This window comes from Siniperca chuatsi, linkage group LG22 (assembly GCF_020085105.1).
Source record: "Siniperca chuatsi isolate FFG_IHB_CAS linkage group LG22, ASM2008510v1, whole genome shotgun sequence".
NCBI classification, from domain to species: domain Eukaryota; kingdom Metazoa; phylum Chordata; class Actinopteri; order Centrarchiformes; family Sinipercidae; genus Siniperca; species Siniperca chuatsi.
The window spans coordinates 12,023,395-12,044,706 of NC_058063.1; the positions used below are offsets into that span (position 1 = coordinate 12,023,395).

Below are 21,312 nucleotides of genomic sequence, written 5' to 3' on the forward strand. Positions count from 1 at the left end.
ATAACATGTAAACGTTTCCTCCAGTGTTAAAATACTGTATAAAACACAGTGTTTGTGTTTCGATGAACTGCATTGAAAAATCTGAGCTCCATAACGACGAATAACTGTTTAGTCACATATTAATCTGAAAAAATAAGCAATATTCCAATAGTGATGAGTAAAAATGATACTGTTTTTTGTTTTAAAAGATCAAGGAGTGCTGATTCAGTACACAGTGTTTGAGATTTCTCCCTGCTGTGTTAACTCTTAAAAAACTGTAGTACAGTTTGGATAGAAAAAGCACCGAATGTTCCTCTGAAATCCTGACAAAATTCAGACAAAGCTATATTAAGAAGAGAAACATTTTCTTTTTTTTTTTTTTAAAGGATTGAGGACTAGCAAATGCTGCACAACAGTCCCTGCTTTAAAATGTACACTTACAGTGGGCCAATCAACAGAAGGATAATCACAAATCTCCTGAATGAGGATTTTATTGAATACTAATTTGTATTTAATTAACCGCAGCATTCCTATTTCTGCTGGTTCTAGGGAACGCAGTGCTGACATGCTACTCTCAGCTTTCATTGCGTAAAGGCTTCTAATTTGATTGAAAAGTTTTCTCGCATCCTGTTTCTTTAAACAGCAGATTCGTCTTTAACCCTTGAACCGCAGGAAGAGTTCACTGTTGAGTCATTGTGTAAGGTTTACGAGACGAGGCCCCTGAGGTAACCCTGCCGTATCAACAGAGACGCACTGAGAGAAGAAGATCACAATGTGTGGCTTGGCTAGGAGGGCTGGGTGACACTTCAGCCTCGATCTGCCAATCAGCCGCTACAGAAAAGAACATGGGGCGGGGCCAGGAAGGACAGAACAGAAAAGAAGAGTGCAAGGTACACACTCAGAGACCATCAGCTAGCAAATTACGCATGTGTGTGACAAAAAATGGCCTTCGGTGTGTGGTATCTTTTCAACTTCCATTACAAGTGTGTAATTTTTATTATTTTTTTTTTTTTACACAAATGGTGCTGTAAAGTGCTTCGAAATACCTTGAAATAAAGATGGAGAACTGTGAAATGTGCTGCAGCAACATTATTCACCTGGCAATGAATCCTTCAGAATCCCAAACACATATTTTAAAATGACCATAACCACATGTTGAACAATACTCTGGTCTTACAATTTTCAGTTTTCTATTACTAATGCACTAAAAAAGGAAAAATATCTTTATATGTGCAACAAGCAATACTTGTTACACCTGACCATCAAACAGTGTAGTGAGGGCAACTTGTATATCCTAAATTAAGATAATGCATTAAGTAATGAGACCACTGAACCATTAAATATAACTTACAAACATCTAAAGAGATCCTCAGCTGCCAAATTTACCAATTTAATTTGCGCTGAACTCCAGGGATCCAGTTTCTAATTTGGCCTAGTGCTTGTTGAACAAAATGTGCAAATGGAGAGTAGAGGAAAAACTGTGAAGCAGTTTCTGCTTATCTTGAAGCTCTGTAAAGGAGCATGTTGATTCAAAATGGGCTTGATCACTTAGGTACTTGTTTCCTTGTGCCAACTTACCCCCAGCCATTTACTCCTTACTGCTTCAGAGTGATTGCAAATCCTTAAGAGATACAGTAAAACACAACGTTTACGGCAGGAGAAGAATATGATGATGTTTATGAGTTATGGATGACTAGAGATTAGAACTGTTTGGATAAGTGACATGATACATTTTGAATATAAATCATAATATAGCGATATGTTTGTTATGCTAAAAAATGGCATAAAATGATCAACTAAAACACAGTGATGCATGTTAATTAGTGGCTGGAAAAATGGTTTTTGACAGTTGTTAGAGCTAGAAAATAGTGAACATTGCACGGTGGCATGGCAACTACCTAAACTAACGCAGAAGGCTGAGGCTGGTGTTGGAAACGGCACAGCAGACGTCTGTATAAGCAGATGTTATGAACATGTATATGTGTATAAAACATATAAAAGTAAATTACGTCCCTTTACGTCCCTATCAGTCAAGTGTGTTAGCTAGCAAGTCAGGTAACAACACAACAGTTGCTGAGTGGCAGCACAAGTAGTCACGGTTAAAAAAGTTAATTGAATCTATTGAAAAAAACGGAAAAATATCTATGCACAGAAACTACATTAACAAAAGATATGAACGACCAAATATTCCAGAGTAAAATAAATTCACTGAATGTAGTGCAGCCAGAAATTAGCTGCGCCGCATCATTTATGGCAGATCTAGGGTCAGTTTTCTGTAATACACAACTGATATAGTCAACATATGATGAATATTTAGAAAGAAACTTCCTTCCTTCCCTCCTGAAACTATGATATGCAGAAATTATCATACGTTTTTAGAATTGTTGATCATACACTGTTCAAAGGGCCAAACTGCCGTACAAACACAATATATTATCACACACCGTTTTGTTATGTAGAAACCCACTCAAAGTATTTTAAAAGGTAAATGTCACTGTAATAGTTATCTAACCATTTGCGTTTTGTAAATTCTGAAATATCTTTTGGTACTTCATGTATTAAACCTCAACATTTAAGGTGTTTCCATTTCCCAACAATGTAAGGTCACCTGTTTTCTACTGATCTAGGGATTAAGTTAAAATATAGGCTGCCATAGACCACTTGATGAACCTAATTTTGTGCAAGTCAAAGTAAAGTTTGAAAAGCAGTGAAAAACACACAAGTGAAAGTCACTGGTTTTCTCCCGACAGGAACAGGATGAAGCTTTTGAAGGAAAACCCTGATGACTATCCTCTAGTACTACTACATGCCATACGGTAGTAGTTACTTCAGCAGAATACAGTGTACCTGTTTCTCCCTCCAGAGCAGCACTCCCTCCTCAATCAGTTGCTGCTTGAGTTGCAGACCCTCGTCCAAGGTCCTCATCTGGCCCTCCACGTATGCTCTCTCTCTCTGTCCCAGATTCCTGGAGGAAAGCGAGACAGAGGATGCATAGTTCCATCATTACCGAGAAAACGTCGACCACCCCTGCTACGGTCACTGAGATGGTGCAATCCAATTTTTAAGGGCCCACAATGCAGCAGGAATCCAAATGGGAAATAGAAGAGTAAATAAGATGGGAGCTGATGCTCTGTGGCTGAACTAAATTGTTTTTGAAGCCTGGCAAACACAATATGAGTGTGGACTTTGTAAAAACATAATGAGATATACTCTGCTAGTATGTGGTTTTGGGGCGAATGGCAGTGAATGAAATAACAGAAGACTGTCAACAAAAGAAGTGGGTTACTGTATTAGAAGTTACATTTACACAGCAGGCTACATTTCAGCATCATAGCATGGTCAATCTTTGCAGTGCAGCTCAGAGAAGATGATGATAATAAATATGACTGGCAGGAGCCTGCGTTTTATTCACGTATTTTTATTCAAAGAACTACCATCTATGCAGTGTGTAATTTATATCCTGTAGAAAGTAAATTATCTCCATTAAAAACACCTCTGGATGGGGTTATTGAAAGTACAATTTACAGTGCGAAAAGGAAAGTCTAATGGAGGTGGTGAGTCAGATCTGTCTTTATCATGGATGAACTCTTCAAACAATATTGTGATGCATATACATTACAAGAGAAGGTTTGAACTTTTTAAATCATAGTGACACCATGCCCCCTGGTGGAACAGTGAATGAGTCACTATCACATGAGTGCAGCAAGTGAACAGTCTATCACACTGATGCTATGATAAATACCCTTATGTTAAAGACAGCTTGGATTTAGGAAGATCTGCATTTTTTAATCAAATTGTCCAAAACGTACTGTTTACATTTCCCAAACAGAATGGAGTGGTTAAATTATTTTTGTCTTTAGCTATGCATGGGCCTCTAATCCCACATTTTGAGTCAAAATCTGCATGTGTTATTTTATAAATATTGAATCTCAGTTTTGATTCAACTGACCAGCAAGTGTTCTGGCAGTGAGCGTGGCTGTTGTATTCATCGGAAGCATCGCAGCAATCTGGCACGAGACGCAGGAGAAACCAATCCAATGCACATACAAGAGAACAGAAGAGCATTGAACATTATCAGCAAGGAGAGGTGAGCAATATGACTTTATTCTAAATGATGTGATCAATACATAGCCTAATCTGGCAATAGAAATGAACACAGAAGTTAAAAACAATACTCAAGAAAAACACATTATCGACAAATGTAAATCATTTATTTTCAGGCACTTTTGGAGCATAGTATCACTCACTTTTGCTCCTAAAAAAAGGGAAGATTTGACCGATACAATCTTTTGCTTTCCTACATACAAGACATCATTTTTATAACCATTTAGTGACATGGTTGTTCAAAAACAAGATATGGTGTAATGAGAGTAGAGCTGAAAAAAAAAACTGTCAATTAATTGATTCGTCAAATAGATGAAACTATTCTGATAATCGATTCATCGTTTCAGTAATTTTTCAGGAAAAAATGCCAAATATTCACTAGTTCCTGTTGCTCAAACGTGAGGATTTGCTGCTGTTCTTTGTCATATATAGAAGATAACTAAATATTTTGGAGTTTTGGACAAAACAAGACATTTGAAGATGTCATCTTGTGTTGTGGGAAAATATAATGGCCATTTTTCAGTATTTTCTGACAATTTATAGATAAAATGATTTATATGTAAGTGTATATTCCTTTAAATCAATATGAAAATAATTGTTAGTTGCAGCCCTAAATAAGCCCCACATTGTGCTGGATTTCCATGTAATTCTGATATTAGCACTAATTGCCAATATTGACCAATAACACCTATTAAATGGCATACCTAGCGGGCGTACATCACACTGCTAAAACTGACAAATGTATATTCTCTTGAGTGCAGATATTGTTGATCTAGCCAGTCACTTTTCATCCTCGGTGAAGGTAAGATCTTTTTGTCTGCATGATATCTATCGCTCTCTGGTTCAGAGTGGGTCTCTTGAGATCAACCACTTATAAGATCAGCTGCATGGTGTTTTGTAAGTGCTCAGATCTGGCTTTTGCTCAGATGTTTCACCCAAGAGAGTGGGCACAGTGTGATATTTCTCAATTATCCAGAACCCCATTGGTGACCGGACAAGAGCTTTACAGCCCAGAACGGGAGGCCAATGAAAATCTCTCAACAACCAGTCGAAGAGGAAAAGCGACGACGTGTTACCTATTAAGTGGCTCCATTCTAGGCAGGGAAGGTATGAGAAGGCAGGTGGGAGTAGAATAAAAGGGAGGGAGGGCAGGAAGAAGGAGGCTTTGAGAAATATTCCAGTACTGCTCTTTCATTCTTCATTCCTTTAATTTTTTACCCAAGATGCTGCCGTCTAATGCTGCTGAAAGCACTGGTGACAGAAGGGAGATGTCGCCAACGGAATGTATTGATTTTATCCAAAATGGAGAGCTACTGGAGAACAAAAGTGGATGCGAAGGGGGGCTGAAAAACTTTCTGATTAGGCATAGAGTGTGGCAGATTTTACAAAAAAAGAATGGAGAAAAGCCTTGAGGAAAAGGACAGGATGTTTTCAAGGAAAACTGTCTGTATGTGTGTGTGTTAGAGAGCCATGTTTTGTTTGCTCTGTCTACTTCATCTGTTTGTTTGTACTACAAAAGGAGTGACAGTTTGTACACCAACATGTCAGCTTCTTGACATCATGTAGAATATGAATTCCTGTCCATGTTTGCAAAACACACAAAAAAGGGCAAAAGCAAACAGAACAACTTCTTACCCGATAAAAAAGGGATGTGAACTATTTTAATCTTTAACCTCATAGCTATATATGTAATTAATAAGTTGCAAGATATTAGAGCACATTCGGCATCAAACCTTTCGACCAGCTATTTTGAACAAATAAGACAGCGATTAATTTTCTGCAAGAATAAACCTGTTTATCACTACAGCACTTGCAGTGCTACCCTTGTTGTCCTTGAAAAAAGGCTGAAGCAAAACACATTGTTGATCCATTGCCTCACTTGAAAAGACTGTGTAAAGTTTATTAAAGATTAAGAAAGTTAAAGTCACCTCTTAGGAGAGTATTATTGCATCCAATATAACGCAATATAAAAAGCCTTACCACAGATGCCATCATTGACTCGCGATGATGGGATGTAGTGTGGGCGGAAACCCAGATTGGTGCAGTAGAATCGGCCACGGGGACAAGCTGAGGTGCCTACATGGGGGCAGGAGCAGAGGTCAGCACTGCATAAATAAACTAACTTTCAGAAACAAAAAAATCTAATCAAAACTATTTATAATACATCCAAGGGCTGATGGGAGCAACATATAGTAAGTCTCTTTTCAACCTTTAACAGGCTGATGATGCTGGAGTTGTTTTTGTTGTCGTTTTATGATTTTTTTTGTGGGAATGGGGGTTAACAAAACAGCCTGGGTTTTCACCTGTTTAAGAGTCTAAAATGAGTTTGCCTCAAAACCTTGTTCAGTAGTGGCAGCACTAAAAAGCTGCTTGCACTATAATCTAATTCTAGCCTTGTTTTTATAATATGTGTACTTTAAAAAGGCCACTGTTTTGTGACTTTTGAGTGTGATATACTGCATTTTGTAGTTTGTTTTTTAAAGTGTTAAAGTACTACAATACTCAAATATGATTTAAATTACTACATGGAAATTGGATACAGCTCAAACTGTATAAACCTGAGGTCTGGGGAATGTTTACCTCTATATTCTCCTGTTTCCACTGCACTGGACTGGCTGCATCAGCTGCCAATATGTGGGGTCAATCACTCTGAAATCTTCGTGTAGGTAGATAATATTACCAACATGCTCAATTTTGATTCATTCACCTCTTTTTTTGCTGCCCCCTTTTGTCTGTAACTTGTAGAGAATTTCATTAGGGTGCTTGTGCTTATGTTGCAGACAGTGGTAGGGGATGGATTTATCCCAGTAGTATCCATCCAATGTCTTTAAAAAGCACAGTAATCTTCTCGGATAAACACTGAACACGTACAAGTTTACACCACAGACAATGGACTTTTTATACTTTTATATATACTATATACTTTTATACTTTCTTTTTATACTTTTAATTTCTGATATTCTTTGACAGCAGCAACACATCCTCATTGTTCAGCCTCAGCAGCAGTTTAGAGGCTTCTGATTCCCCAAGGAACAACAAATTTACATGGTGATATTTAACAAGAGAAACTTAAAATGGCAGTACAATATTAAGGTCAAGACAAATATTATTTTCCAACAAACTAAAAAAAAATAACAGTGCAGAGGTCACAGTGGCCACTCAGTTTGCACTTTATTCTACCTACACTGGTAAACAGACACCCACTCGACCAGTGGTTAACTTTTTACCTGGTTCATCAGAGCCATCTTCACAGTCGCAGTAGTCATCGTTCACCTGCTCAAAGGGGATGATTTTCGACCCATCAATGCACAGAAAGGACTTCCTCTCCCTGTAGAACCGCTTGTCTGTGACAGAATATAAACATGACATACTGATGCATGTTGATGACCTTGAACTGCAGCTTAATGTAACCAAACAAACGAGTAGACATTGAACAATATTTTGTATCTATAGCATTTACTTTACATGTTGCAAACTATCTGCAGTGATGACAACCTCATAAGAACTTGCAACATGGTGTCTGTGTTAAAGCTAAGGAGCTGTTAGTTACAGCACATTACACCATGTTTGTTATTTACAAATATGATGATAGCTACTTAGCCTTAAGCTAGCTAGAAGGGGCCAGTGAACTTACAGGACGAAAATATCCCTCTTATTTTCCGCGACTCTACGAAATGACACCAAAAGACAGTGGCGATAATAATGTGGAAACGCATGTCAGATGGCAGAATTGCAAACTACCTCCCTCTTGCCTCACAAAAACCCGCTCAAAGGTGTTTCAAACTCATGATATAAATCCAACATTTAAACTGGCCATGTCCTGACTTCCTGAAACATGCGGTCTCGTGACGCATCTGAGGCTTTCTATTGGTTTTTATCCGAGCCGCATGTGCTTCCTTTGACCAATCATGAGTGAGAATGGCTTTCTGAGGCGGAGAAAGAAAAACACTTGTTCATGTTCGTATTTTAAAACTTATCGACGTTTTTCCAAATGTAAAGACGGAATGGAAAGCTAGTTAAAAGCTAGTTAAATTTCGAATATTTCGAAAAAACATCTCTCACGTTTTCTAGTCTTTAAGAATGCATAATAGAAGTTCACGTAGTGCAACGTGACGAATAACTGTAATCAAATATGCATCCCTCACTAGCATTAACACAGCAGGTACTGAGCAAACGGGGGAACCAAACGCATACGCCTACTGACTGAATACTGAGCTCACCTGTGGTGTAGTGGCCTTCACTAGGTCATATTCTGTGACTCTCACTATATTATAACATAACGCTTTGACGTTCTGAAGTTTAACTCATTCATTAAATGTAACACTTAAATGACCATCGGCATTCCACTCATTCACTACATTGTAACATTTATAGATGTCATCTTGGTATGATATTGGCACAAGGTCATGAACACATATGCAACAAGAGCACCTTTTGATAGCTTTATTAATAATAAACACTCTTTACAACATGTACACTATTAAAAAAACAGTCAAGTTTTAAAAGGAAATTGTCAGAATGCAGTGATTTCAATCAGCACTTTAGCTTGGTTTGAGGCACTTGAAAGGCGATTTAAGGCAAAATCTGACAGCCAGTATACAATAAGAATAACAATTGTTTTTTAGAACGTGTCAATTTTTTATTTGTCATTTTTCACTGTTAAGTCGTGTGTAAAGACCTGTACTGCATAATGACTCCTTGCTCTGAAGGTAAGACAGGTCTCGCATCATGCCCGGGAAGGAATAGGAGTCCAAGGGTGGACGCAGTGGAAACACTGGCATCAGTCCGGATGTCATGTATGGCGACATGAAACCTGCCATGCCACCGTTTGCAGAGGAATAGGCCAGACGTAAGGGGCTGACACCGAGGCGAGGGCCGACCCCGTACAGGCTGTCTCCCCCGGCTGCCGGCGGTGGCATGTGGAGCGGAGAGAAGGCAGACTTGTTCCCCAGAGCACCAAGCGCTGCAGGCAGTCCAACTGAAGGCCTGAGCGCGTTTGAGTGACTGGATAGAGACAAGCTATCGGAGTCTATTTTGTTGTCTTTGGAGCTCAACACCAGTTCAATGGATCTGACAATGTCGCCTTTGCACGTTCTCACCATAGACTCCAGGATGTCCCGTTTCTGATGGGGGAAGATCTTGGCCATGATATCGGTGGGGTCCCGGTCCATGCTCGGATAGTCCTTGGGTTTCTCCGACTCGCTGCCTGACTCCGGATCCGAGGAGGAGAGCGACCTCCTTGGACTCTCTGTGTGATCAAACACCGGGGAAGGACTTGCGCTGTCGTCATGGAATGAAGTGGCGCTGACCCTGTTTGGAGACAGATCCTTCTCGTCATTTGGGGAGGGCAGCCGTGCGGTGTGGGGTGCAAAGAGGGGTCGACCCATGAATCCGTTAAAAAGGTTGTACTTGCTCAGTTTGTCATCTGAAATGTGGACAAGAGAAAAACAGGTGGTTTAAAATCATTTGAGTATCTGCCTGCATCCCAGTTGGGCGTAAAATGCTCGAAACAATGCAGTCAATAAAAGTCAATATATATGCAGTTAGCCTATTTTTTGTGAATGTAACTCAAACTGCAAATAAACCTGATATAGCCTAATACCAACGCCTACCTGTGAATTAGTATCATAAGCAATTTAATGATGGAATTCCTTTCTTTTTAGAGATTGGTCAAATACGTTTTGTTTGTTTTTTTTTTACTTTTAACTTACCATAGTTTTGGTTCTCTGCTCCAAAAACATCAAAACTGGAAGCTGCCGGAGTGTTGCTGGTGGCTGCTGGCACCCCGGGGCCTACGGGTGACCCCTGAGGGATCCCTGTTTCCCCACCGATCCCCGAGCCAGGGTACAAGACCCGGAGCTCCCGGGCCTCGCTCTCCTCCTGAGCCTGCTGCCTCCTCAGTGCCACCTGCGCGGCCATCACCCGCTGCCTCTCCGCTATCAGAGTGCACTTTGCGCACACGCAGTCTCTCCAGCGACAGAAGCGCTTGTGGCCTTTCAGCGCGGACACCACGCCGTGGTTCCTGCATCTGGCGCACTTCGGGGTGCGGGGGTATCCCCTCTCCAGCGCGGGGTTACAAGCCCGGAGGAAGAGAGGCGGAGGGCGCAGGAGGGAAGGGGACATCTGCAAGCCACCGAGCGGGTTGGCGGTGTGCCCGGCCAGGCCAAGCGGTCTGATCCTGCTGTCCATTACCTGAGGGGATGCAAAGTCCAGTACAGTTATTCAAGTGTAGTCATTCAAGTGAGGTGGCCTTCTTTAGTGACTGGCGTCTCTCTACTGCCGCTGACACCCTGAACCAGCGCGCCTTAAGTGTCTCCTCTCCAGGTGGTTTGGCATGAAATACAACACCCTCGTCACACCCCTTTCCGCTCCAGCCTCCTAATATCCTATCGTGTTTATTTGCATCCCGGATGAATAGTGGTCTAATCTGATGCAACTGAGCCTATATGCAGCTGTAGTTTAAGAAAAAGTGAGGTCCGCCAAGACCAGACTGTGCATGATCTATAACTGCACTTTTAGAAATTGTGATCTGAAATTACATTCAGATTTGCATTCAAGTTTTGGCTGCTTTAAGATTTACTATGTTTAATATGCACCACCAGTCAAAACTTTGGGGACTTTGTTGAAGCAGGTGTTAACAAGAAACCAAGCTTTTTCGAAAAGGAAAGAACAACATGCTGCCTCAGGTCAGCTAGATACAATGACCCCTTTTAGTTGTCCTACTGAGCAATGAATATTCGCTATTAGGATGTTTTTAACACAACAATTGCCCTAATAGCCACAAAAGCAACATGTAATTATCTACCTGGTTATTCTGTTGAACAAATTACCTTGACAAAAGAGCCATCTGTCAACAAACACCCAGCAAGATGGGTGGATAACTAATCACACCTTGTCACATGTTTCATTCATTTCTCTCCATTCAGACCAGATCCAGTTACATGCAACAGATTGTCTTACCATTAGTACATGGAAAACAACTTGAGCATAATGTGACAAACACAGTGGCAGTCACCAAGGGAAACACATAACTAAAATGTAGTTAGTCACACACACTGTCTCCCTCAACTATTTTTTTTTTGTCATTCACTGCTTTTGTGTATGTGTACAGTATATGCTTGTACTTTTCTGAGATGTCATGTGCAAACAGACACTAAAATAGTAACTAAAATGTTCATAGTGATAGTATCCTCAGCTATCTCCAGATGATTAGGAGATGTAAGAGTGAGACATCAGTGGCTTCTCTTGGTCTCCCTGTAGTTCTGACTCCGCTAGACTATCTCTGAATAATGGATGTGGGTTAAAGTGGCAGCGGATGGAAGCACTCAACCCCCTTGTTGTGTTTTACTGAGATAATGATTCTCTGAGGGGCATCTCTGCTAAGCAAAGGCCATGAAAATTGCTTATGGTACAATACACAATCATTTGACGCAGACATAGCTATTATTAGTCTTAAATATTACTACTTACCACACGTACAGAGTTGTAGGTGTCTCAGCTTGCTGATAAAAGATTAAAATGATTGAAACTAAAACGTATGAGTGACAGATCCGTGCTCCATTACAGTCATGCATATGCATATGCAAAGAGCCAACACATGTTGTGCAAAAACACAAAATCCGTACCAATGTGTGTACAGGCATTTGTCGTAACAAAAGGGTCCCGATAATGAGAAATGAGTCTGCTATTTGCAGAAAGATGTTCCATAAGTTATGGGGCCTTGATAGATAGGGGATGGTACAGACTCACTCCAGCTGTGCAGGACATGAAGATAATCTGAAATGCATCCATCAACAAAGAATGCGTATGCTAAAAACACAAATAAATGCCAGTGATGCCGATGCTGTGTGGACGCACATGCAGCTTTTTATCATTTCATCCACTGTGAAGTGGAATTTGAGGTTTAGATTTGTGGCTGGCAAGTTTATCCAGGCACATAAAGCTGCTCTCACCTGGCTTTTTTTTAATACACAGACCACTTAGGTGGTTTATATGGACCAGTTATAGCCTTTTCTTGCAGGAAAGGTGGCTGGAAGCAGCATGGTGTTGAAAAGCCTGTGTAAATGTGTGTGTCACTATAGTGAGCTTTTAGAAAGGTTCTGTTTCAGTCTTATTTCTAATTACCCAGAGGAGGAAATTGGGACAAAAATAGCTGTTTTGGAAAAGCCTCTATAAATTGGATTATGGATAAAAGCTGTAGTGTCATATTTACTTATTTACTGCCTCTTCTGTTTGTCTCTGGATCATAGGATTACTACAAGGCCAAGCCAGGCTGGTTGTTTCAAGTGCCTTCAAACCAGTTCAGTTTCACCTTGAGACAAAGTCATTTCTCAACTGGTTTGTGTCATTCCACCATCTGAACATAATCTAATACACAGAACCAGTAGTATACACTACTGTTATCTCTGCATTATAGAAAACCTTGAATCCAATTCCACAGTTTGCACAGTTGAGCTGTTTTTAGTCCGAATTTCTCAACCTCACCCCCAACACAGAACGAAGGGATTAGCAGCTACAAGTGCGGTAAGAGTAGATATGGCTGGACAGTGTCTTAATTGTGTTCTTAACAGATCTGCTCATGTCAGATATGATGTTTAATCACAATCATGTGTCTCATAGGACAGGGCTTTATCAGTGCAGCTTCTTATCTGAAGCAAGGTGGCTGCTAATCTATTCACAAATCTCACAAAACCAGATTATGTCTCCCACTGTCAGAGAGATGGGGGGGGGGCAGAGGAAGAGAAGCCCATCCTTAAACAGTAAATCATGGTATATGGACATTTCTTTTCTTTTATAGTGTCAAGATATGTTGTACATTCAGATTCCATATTATAATATAGTGTCACACTGTTAATCCAAACAGCTATATATCCTTGATTATTGCTCTGCAGATGAAAGTCTTCTGATGCACAAAGGGGGAAAATCATGTTATTGTTGCCAACTCTGAATCACAGATGCTAAAGAATCATCACGTGGCACAAGTCTGACATGGAAACATTTCAATGCCTTAAGTTTCAAGACATTGTTTTTGAAAATACAGCATTCAAGTTCCAACAGATTTCCCTCTCTTTCAGCAGGCGAAGCGTCCTGACCTTTGTGTGTTTGCTTTCTCGTCACTTCACAACCTTGTCACTCAAGCGCCACACAGTAGCCTCCACTTCACTGCTGAGGGGGGAAAGGCCACCAATGACGGCCACCAGGTTGGTTGGGTTACTGCTGTGATCGACAGATTTAACCAGTTTAATTTCCCATTATTGTGAATGCAAGTCTCCACTGTTGCCCTTTCATGTCACTGACACTTTGTTGTACTAAAGCTTTGTGGAGAAGAAAAACAACAAAACGGCGTAAACTGATTTGTGTTCCATGTGACGTGTGTGGCCTCAGCGGAGTTCAACAAAAAACTTTGCTTTTAGTAGAGCTTTCAAGATTGTTTCCCTTGTTTTTATTTTTGTGCCAGGGGATGTTGACTGTTGCTGTGCTGTTGGACTTGGTGTCTCTGTTTACAACGCCTGGAGCATAAGTTACGCCTCTGCCAGCATCCTACGGAAATATTCTCACACATCTTTCTCTGGGGATCAGATTAGTAGCTCGCTTTGAGGTGCAAAAATTCACATTGCAATATGTAAGTGTAGAGTTTTGTTCCAAAATAAAATCATTGTGATGTTCGACAAAAAAAGGTGACATTTAGTCTTTAAAAATCATTGATAACACCAAAGTAAAAGTAATAATGTTACTGCAGGCTAACACATTCACTCAAGTGCTTTTGACATACTTGTACTTTACACGAGTATTTCTATTTTGTACTCTACACCACTAGATTTTGGAGGGAAATATTGTTCTTTTCAATATATTACTTTTATTTGGCAGCTATAGTTATTAGTTACTTTGCTGATTCAGCTATTATAATATAATGCTACACTTTAAACGTTAAGACTTTTTGTGTACAATTTTGTGTACTTTTTACAGTACACAAAATTGTGAGTAGTTACTAAGGAACGAGTGAACAAACCACTCCATGATTATCTGACCATTGCGTACCCTTTTTGTGCCCCGTGTTAGTTAAGTGGTACATCATACTGAGTAGTTACTAAGTAATCCCTCATTACTTCATGATTATCTGGCCGTTATGGTATGTCACTTGACATGGAGGTGCACAAAAACAGTAACTAATGATTAAGTAATTAGTAATTAATGATTCTGATAATTCATAGTTAATCAGGAACTACTCATGAAGAAAGTAGTAAGTATGTCAATTCACAGATATTTATGATCTAATCATTACCTAATGATTCATTAATATGGTATCTTCCAGTCTGTGCTCTAGTAACTCAACATTATCGAGTACATAGTCCGCGATTCAGAGTTATTCAAGAACTACTTATTGACAATTCATTAATTATCAGGTTGTCCCAAATTAATTCCTCACTCGTTGCCTAGTAATTACTCACTATTTTGTGTACCACACTGTAAAGTGTTACTCATTAAACTACCAAAAAGTTTGTAGTAGTACTAGGACAGCAGTTTGTTGTGGTGTAGCAGCAGCATAACCAGCTACAACATTAAGATGCTGCTTATATGCTAATATAAGTAATTAATAACACAAAGGGGCCACTTTTACTTTTGACAGCTGATAATACTTATGCATTTTTACTTAAACCTGCATTAAATGATTTTTAGTGACTGGGGGCAGCGCAACAAGCTGTAAGCACAACAATGACAAATTACCATCTTATAGAATTATTATAGCTAACATATTAGCAAACAATTGCCTATTAACACATCCAACGTAGGTGGAGCAATTTGAGCTTTAATTTGGAGTGTGTTTCAGGAGACATGACACATTGACGTCCAATATTCACTCTTCTTTTAGCTCTGTTTTGGTTTCCACCAACTCCTGAGGGAAATTTCTGGTACTTTAGTGGCTAAATTCTCTGCTATGTTCGCCAGCTAGTTGCTAACTTTTTCTGAATGCTGTTTGGTGCTGGACAGGTAGTGTACAGTGGTTTTATCAGACCATTTATGCTGAAAACAACTGCCTGGTGTGTCTGTAACTGACATTGATAAGAGCGATAAATCCAAAACAATAAAGTTGTGGGCCGTAAAACCCTAACTATGAGCTGAAAAACGTTAATGTACTGAAGAGCTGAGGGAAACTGTTAGGTCGTGTGATAATTTTCTGTGGATTTGGCACCATGAACAACCCCTTTGACTTTATGTATAGTCATTTGACCCAGTATTAATATCAAAATAATGATTAGAGCAGCTTTAAGTACATTTTTTAATGCCATGCTTTTACTTATAATGGAGTACTTTCACATCGTGGTATTGCTAACTTTACTTAAAATGATTAAAATGCTACTCTTCTCTTCTTTTTGAAATATGGGTGGATGGAAAATGCTTTGTTGCACCTACAAGTCATACAGTGGAGTTGGGCTTTTCTATTCCGTAAAGATAACTGACATATTATATTACAACCCATGCAGAGAAGAAGGGAAGCATCCATATTACATTCATACACACACCTGTGCGTTTGAATGCATGGGACAATAGATTTCCCTCCTATTCCTTGCCTCTCCCTTGGATTCTATATTCTGCTATCTTCTGCCATCTTCTAGTCCCCTATTCAATATCCCTCCATTTACTCTCTTTCTCCTCCTCTCACACCTTTATTGGTGGTCTAAGTCTGGTAAGGATCCATCAGGGCCCCTCACTTAGCCCAGCAATGCCTCAGTGCCGTCGAACAATGGTGGACCAAAGACAGCCAAGTTTGCTCATGAGCACTGGGTATGGATGTGTATGTGGGCGTAGGTGGGTGGGTTGTGTGTGCACCCATGTGTACCTGTTTTAATCATGCATATTACATCTGCATCAACATCGCGCATCTATAAGGAAATGCAGGTTCACTTTTACATACTGGCTCATTGTGTGCATTGTGTGTGTTTGTGTATGCATTTAAGTGCTTTAAGTGCTAATTACATGTGTGTGTGTGTGTGTGTGTGTGTGTGTGTGTGTGCACGCGCATGCACGCGCGTGTGTGTACTTGTACTTGCTACATAGTGAGGACTGAAACACACATACAGAGTGAGGACATTTTTGGAAAGTGACGACATTTTGGCCGGTCCTCACAACTTCAAAGGGCTGTTCGAAGGTTAAGACTCCGTTTAAGGGTTAGGTTAGTGTTAGGTCAGGGTTAGGGTAAGGGTTGGGGTTAGGCATTTAGTTGTGATGGTTAAGTATAGGGTAATGGTAAGGGGCTAGGGAATGCATTATGTCAATGACGGTCCTCACAGAGATAGAAGTACAAGGATGTGTGTGTGTGTGCGCATGTGTGTGTGTGTGTGTGTGTGTGTGCGTGTGTGGTGGGTAGGGAACATTAGTACCTTGAAAGGTTCAGGTTAGGTGCCAGTGAATGCAAACTTCACTGTCTAAACAGGTTAAGATTGAACCCTGAGCGTTCCTTGTTCTGCACTTACTCTGGCTACACTCTCTATTTGTTTCCTGTCAATGATGCTTCTTTATTTAATTATACACTTGCAAGGAGAGCTTTGCAGCTCAACAATGCATAACTTAGTGGCAGATGAGCGCAACCCTCTGTGAAGGATTCAAAGAATCAGGTTTCTAAGTGTGTGATTTTTTCATAAAAATGTGGCACTTGACAGACATTAACAAGGAAATGGATGTGCTAATGATAGACGCAACGTGGGAAAGTACTCTCTGTTGGCAAATATGAATACACACTTCAGGCTAAAGTGAATATGTCAGAGGTGACAGAAAGGCAGGAAATATTTTGACAATTATGAGTTCCACTTTTTGTATAACCTTCAAATTTTCAAATTTGTACATTTACATAGGTTTAAAAAGAGCTATTATATTGATTATTTCAGAATAAATGCAATACTTTGGCTTGTCACTGAGCTAAAAATTCTTAATGAAAGGGAGATTCTCCCTCTTCTCATTCTCATATACAAATAAGCAAACAATCAGACCTCCAAAGCGTTGTTTACAGGTTCTCGAGTGAAAGGATCTGTCGACATCCTAATTGCAAAGGATTCTGGTTCATTTCTGTTTGCTGAAAAGATTTCCTCCATCTGTGAGTGTCTTCAGATGTCTTTGGAAACTAAATCTGATGTTAGCTCTTTAGAAAATCAGAAAATGGCAGCAAGGATGAAATTCAACGATGTCTATTTCATTAGGAATTGTCATTCAAACCTGTATTCATTGATTTTTTCAGCCACTTGTGGGCAGGGGAAGCAACACTGATGTATTATCACTTTAGAAAGTTGTTATGGCAAGTGTGTTAGCTTATTACTCATCCACCAGACGCAGAGTAACATTACAGTTCATCTGGAGATGCGTTTCTGGCCACCCAAGGACATTTAACAATATTCACTCTTCTAGGTCTCTTTTGGTCTCCACTAAGTCCTGAAAAAATATCTGTCTCTTTAGCTGCTAAATGCTCCACTATGTTGACCAGCTAGTTGCTAACTTTGTCTGCTGTTTGGTGCTGGGCAGGTAGCGTATAGTGGGTTTATTTTTGAATACAAACAGCTGCCTGCTGCTGCAGGAAAGCGCTGATGAGAGCGGTGAGACTGAACCAAAACAATGAGCTAAAAAACGTTAAAACACTCTATAAAAGTGGAAGGAACTGCAGAACTGGGTGATAACTCTCTCATCGCTCATCACTATGAGCGACGCCTTTCACATTTCAAGTAGTAATTTGTTTCATTGTTAATGGAAAAATAGTGATTATAGCAGCTTTAAGAAATACTTTATATGGAACCTTAAAATGTGCAAAAGATATACATGCTGAATGTGTTTTGTTCTTACAGTCCTACACTTCCCACAGATCTATGATAGTTAATTGTTTTACTGTTGCAATACCAGGTCACAGTGAAACAATCTTAAACATGTCCAGATTGCAATGACCGTATGAAAAGTGCAGGGGACCGTTGAGAACCAAACGACAAACAAGCAAAGGGGGAGGTGAAGCAAAAGGACAGAGGTGAGTGTGCTATCAGATGAACGCAGAGCACAGTGAGACATCAGTGCTGTACATCTCTGCCAGGGTGTTATGGGAAAATATTCTAGGCTTTCAGTTACAGACAATAACAGCTTGGAAATTGTTAAACATTGTCTCCGATAGCAACTTGCATCTGCAAACAGATCAGATGTGAGTTGCTACTGAGATTAGAGGAAACATGAAACCCTCAGAGAAGTGGAAGCATTTAGGAGTGAGTTTGTGTGCATAATGTCTTTTCTGAAACTATATACATTGTTCCAGGATATATATTTTATAACATATATGTTTTAAATCCAATAGCAAACATCAGATATTGTGAGTGTCTAATTGGAATATTCTTGCACCCAGATGAACCATTTGTGAAGTACATTTTCTGAGTACTACATTTCCGGAAGGCAGCAGAACCAGACTTGCTTTAAACCTTGTAGCACAGATTTTGAAATACCGACCTAGCCTGCCATTCTGTCTTTGTCTCCAGCATACCAGTGACTTCATGTTTCACATGAACTCATGTTCATTTCTGACAAAGGAAACCAATGAGACGTGATAGATCCTTTACAGGTGAACAGAAAGATCACAATACTTTTTTATTGTTATCTCATGTTATTTTTATTTTTTTTTATCTCTCTCCTGTTGTGCATTACCATTATTCACACAGTACATGACCTTACTTGGCATTCAGTCAAATGGTGGTGCAGAGAAGCACGTATGCTGGCATCCAAAGTGTAACACTTTTTTAAATTTCACTAAACAAATAAACCACTGGCAATTGCAGTGAGACATACATTTGATATTTCATTTACAAAATAAATCTTTAAATGCTGTGACTTCAAATATATCCTTTTTATTCTAAACATCACCTCAAAGAACTTTTCATTGCTGGTATTTTGGACAGTTTTCTTGTTAATTATGAACATGGCATTTATCAAAAAGCAAAATGCAAGCAACATGACATTGAATGAAACAGAAAACTAAAACGAATCATACTCCACCAATTCATTCCTCACTTTTCTGCCAATGGAGCAACTAAAGGTTGGATTTTTCACAAATGCGGCCATCAAAAAACGTGGTTCTGAGGTGATGCTCATGACCTCAGTATTTCAAAAAAATCCCGGCCCTGCTTGTTTGCTATTGTTGTTTTAGAGCAAATCAATTTCACACTTTCTCACACTCCACGTGTTCTTTATACTTCTTTATGATCACCTTTCTTGACTGAACTGTCAAAAGAAAGTGCCAGCCATTTTTGTTTCTGTTGCACTCTGATAAGTTGATTGTTGGAGGTCATGCAGAGGAGAAAATTAACACTTTTGTTCATTTACTGTACTAATAATTGTTAATAATTATGGCCAAGCTGACAACTGATTCATACATAAAACTTCAAAACACTTTGTGTAAGAACAATGCATCATGCTTGTGATATTTTGATATATGGCATGACATCTGGTAAAGGTGAAGATTCGGATTTCAAGTAAGATTTGTTTCCTTCAGATTTACTGCTGTTGGCACCAAACCATAGCAACATGCATCTACATGGACTGACACCTGGACATGGTTCAAAGCCACTGGGGAACCACAGCCAGTCAAGTACAGAGACAGAGGAACAGATAACAATACACACTGCAGTCTATTCACAACTATAGACTGCTAAATGCTGGCTGCATGCAGATTAAACTCAGATAAAGGAAAAATACAAAATAAAGTGCTGACCACAGGTGTGAACAAAGCACCATTTTCAAAAACATTTACAAATGGGGGATTCTGTGGATCTTTGGGGAAACTTTTTGAAGATCTAACTCCTTCGCATCTACAAAACCCAAGATAAATGGGATGTGTTATCAGTTTAGAGTTTGTATAATTGTACAACTGATGTCCCAACATCAATGCGGGCTTTAGATTCTAAGAACTGCAACCTTAAGTTCACAGGCTCTACGGAATATATCTGATCATGACGCCCTGAATCGCAAACACAGCTTATCATTGCCATCGTTCACATTTTGGTTAAGATCCTCTTCACGAAGCTTTAGAGAGTGTGAGAAAGTACCCCACCTTATTTGAAGTTATGAAACGTTTTACAAACTTTATAAGCTTTGATGAAAGCCACTTGTATTGGATCATAATGTCGATGAAGTCGATCTAGGATTGCTTAGTCAAACTCAATACGTAGTATTGTTTTTTAAACTTATGAGTGAAGCCGTGTTAATCGGTGTCAGTCCAGCAAGGTGAAACAATCAAAGGTATTTGTGCTTGCAAAATTCAGCCATAAACCCCAGTGACACAAATGAGTAGTCACCGTTGGTATGAGGTTGGTGAGAATCTTCAACGTCTTACAGGAATGATTGACTGATTGTTTTCGTGTGTCGAAATCATGCCAATCATTTGTACGTCCAACATCCACCCCAAACTCCTCCCTATGACTTCTGTGCAGTTGAAGAGCGTAACACTTACTGAAAAATAAAACAAAGACAGCCAGTGAATCTATGTAGCAATTACGTTTCCTCCAAAATGTATTTGACAAGCCATTTACTCATATATAACCAAACGTTTACCAAAACATGCCACTGTCTTTTCGACAGCATGGTCAGCTTCTAATTTTGGGATCAGGGCTTAATGAGAGGACGAGAAAATAACCTGCTGGTGAGAAGAAGGGGGACGGCCCAAGAGACGAGGCGTACGAGGAAAGGATACAAAGGCCAGCTTAGAGGACCTCTGATGTCACCCCAGCACCAACAGACTGGCTCAATGAAACTAAAGTGCCTCCCCTGTGTTGCTTTTGTCTGCTTCTTGTCAGGCCTGTCTCTCTCCTATAATAATGAGCCCTTTGACAAGCGATTAACTTTATAGTGGCTTTTATTTTTATTTTTGTTTGTTTTAATGGCAGGCCTCAGTTCATCACCTTTTAAGTAGCTTTTTCTACGAATACCTGAGGGTGAGCGCAGATGAAAATGAATTTTAAAGAAAAGTTGTGAAAACATGACCATGTGATTCTAGTTGAGTGTTAAAATTCACGCTTTGAAATACTAGTTTGACCCCGAAAAAACATTCTAAACTCAAGGTCCACTTACCAGCTTTTATTCCGGATTCTTTAACTACATCTCACAATCTTCATCAGTGAATGGAGTTTTCTCAGATTTGATTTAAAGATTAAAGATGTTTCTGAGTGCTGATGAAGATAGTAAGATATGGTGGGAAGCTCTGGAAAAACGTCAGTA

At 39.6% G+C, this 21,312-nt stretch overlaps 2 protein-coding genes and 1 long non-coding RNA gene across 4 annotated transcripts in view; 1 reads left to right on the forward strand and 2 right to left on the reverse strand.

The window, feature by feature from the left end:
- LOC122870373 (glucosidase 2 subunit beta-like) overlaps nt 1-7,942 on the reverse strand; it is a 122,407-nt gene extending 114,465 nt beyond the window's left edge. For both annotated transcript variants that reach the window (XM_044184502.1, XM_044184501.1), the window contains exons 1-5: nt 7,718-7,942; nt 7,311-7,427; nt 6,064-6,159; nt 3,929-3,986; nt 2,827-2,944 (exon numbers count right to left, since the gene is read on the reverse strand). In XM_044184502.1, coding sequence (XP_044040437.1) covers nt 2,827-2,944; nt 3,929-3,986; nt 6,064-6,159; nt 7,311-7,427; nt 7,718-7,799 — 471 coding nt within the window. In that variant the 5' untranslated portion in view covers nt 7,800-7,942. The remainder of the gene's footprint in view (nt 1-2,826; nt 2,945-3,928; nt 3,987-6,063; nt 6,160-7,310; nt 7,428-7,717) is intronic.
- A 569-nt stretch (nt 7,943-8,511) lies between these two features.
- On the reverse strand, nt 8,512-10,392 carry LOC122870374 (doublesex- and mab-3-related transcription factor A1-like). The gene is made up of 2 exons (XM_044184503.1): nt 9,795-10,392; nt 8,512-9,508 (listed from the first exon to the last, which is right to left on the reverse strand). The coding sequence occupies exons 1-2, from the start codon at nt 10,270-10,272 to the stop codon at nt 8,730-8,732; spliced, it is 1,257 nt and encodes a 418-aa protein (XP_044040438.1). The 5' UTR covers nt 10,273-10,392; the 3' UTR covers nt 8,512-8,729.
- Nucleotides 10,307-13,658, forward strand: LOC122870375. Its single transcript, XR_006376574.1, has 3 exons — nt 10,307-10,407; nt 13,158-13,283; nt 13,541-13,658. It is a non-coding gene; the product is annotated as an uncharacterized LOC122870375 (long non-coding RNA).
- Nucleotides 13,659-21,312: the final 7,654 nt, after the last annotated feature.

Excerpts from the sequence above, each read along its gene's own strand:
- LOC122870374 (XM_044184503.1), bottom strand. The coding sequence starts at position 10,272 with ATGGACAGCAGGATCAGACCGCTTGGCCTGGCCGGGCACACCGCCAAC. Across the intron at positions 9,509-9,794 it reads AGCAGAGAACCAAAACTATG|ATGACAAACTGAGCAAGTAC; the intron begins GTAAGTTAAAAG and ends TCCACATTTCAG.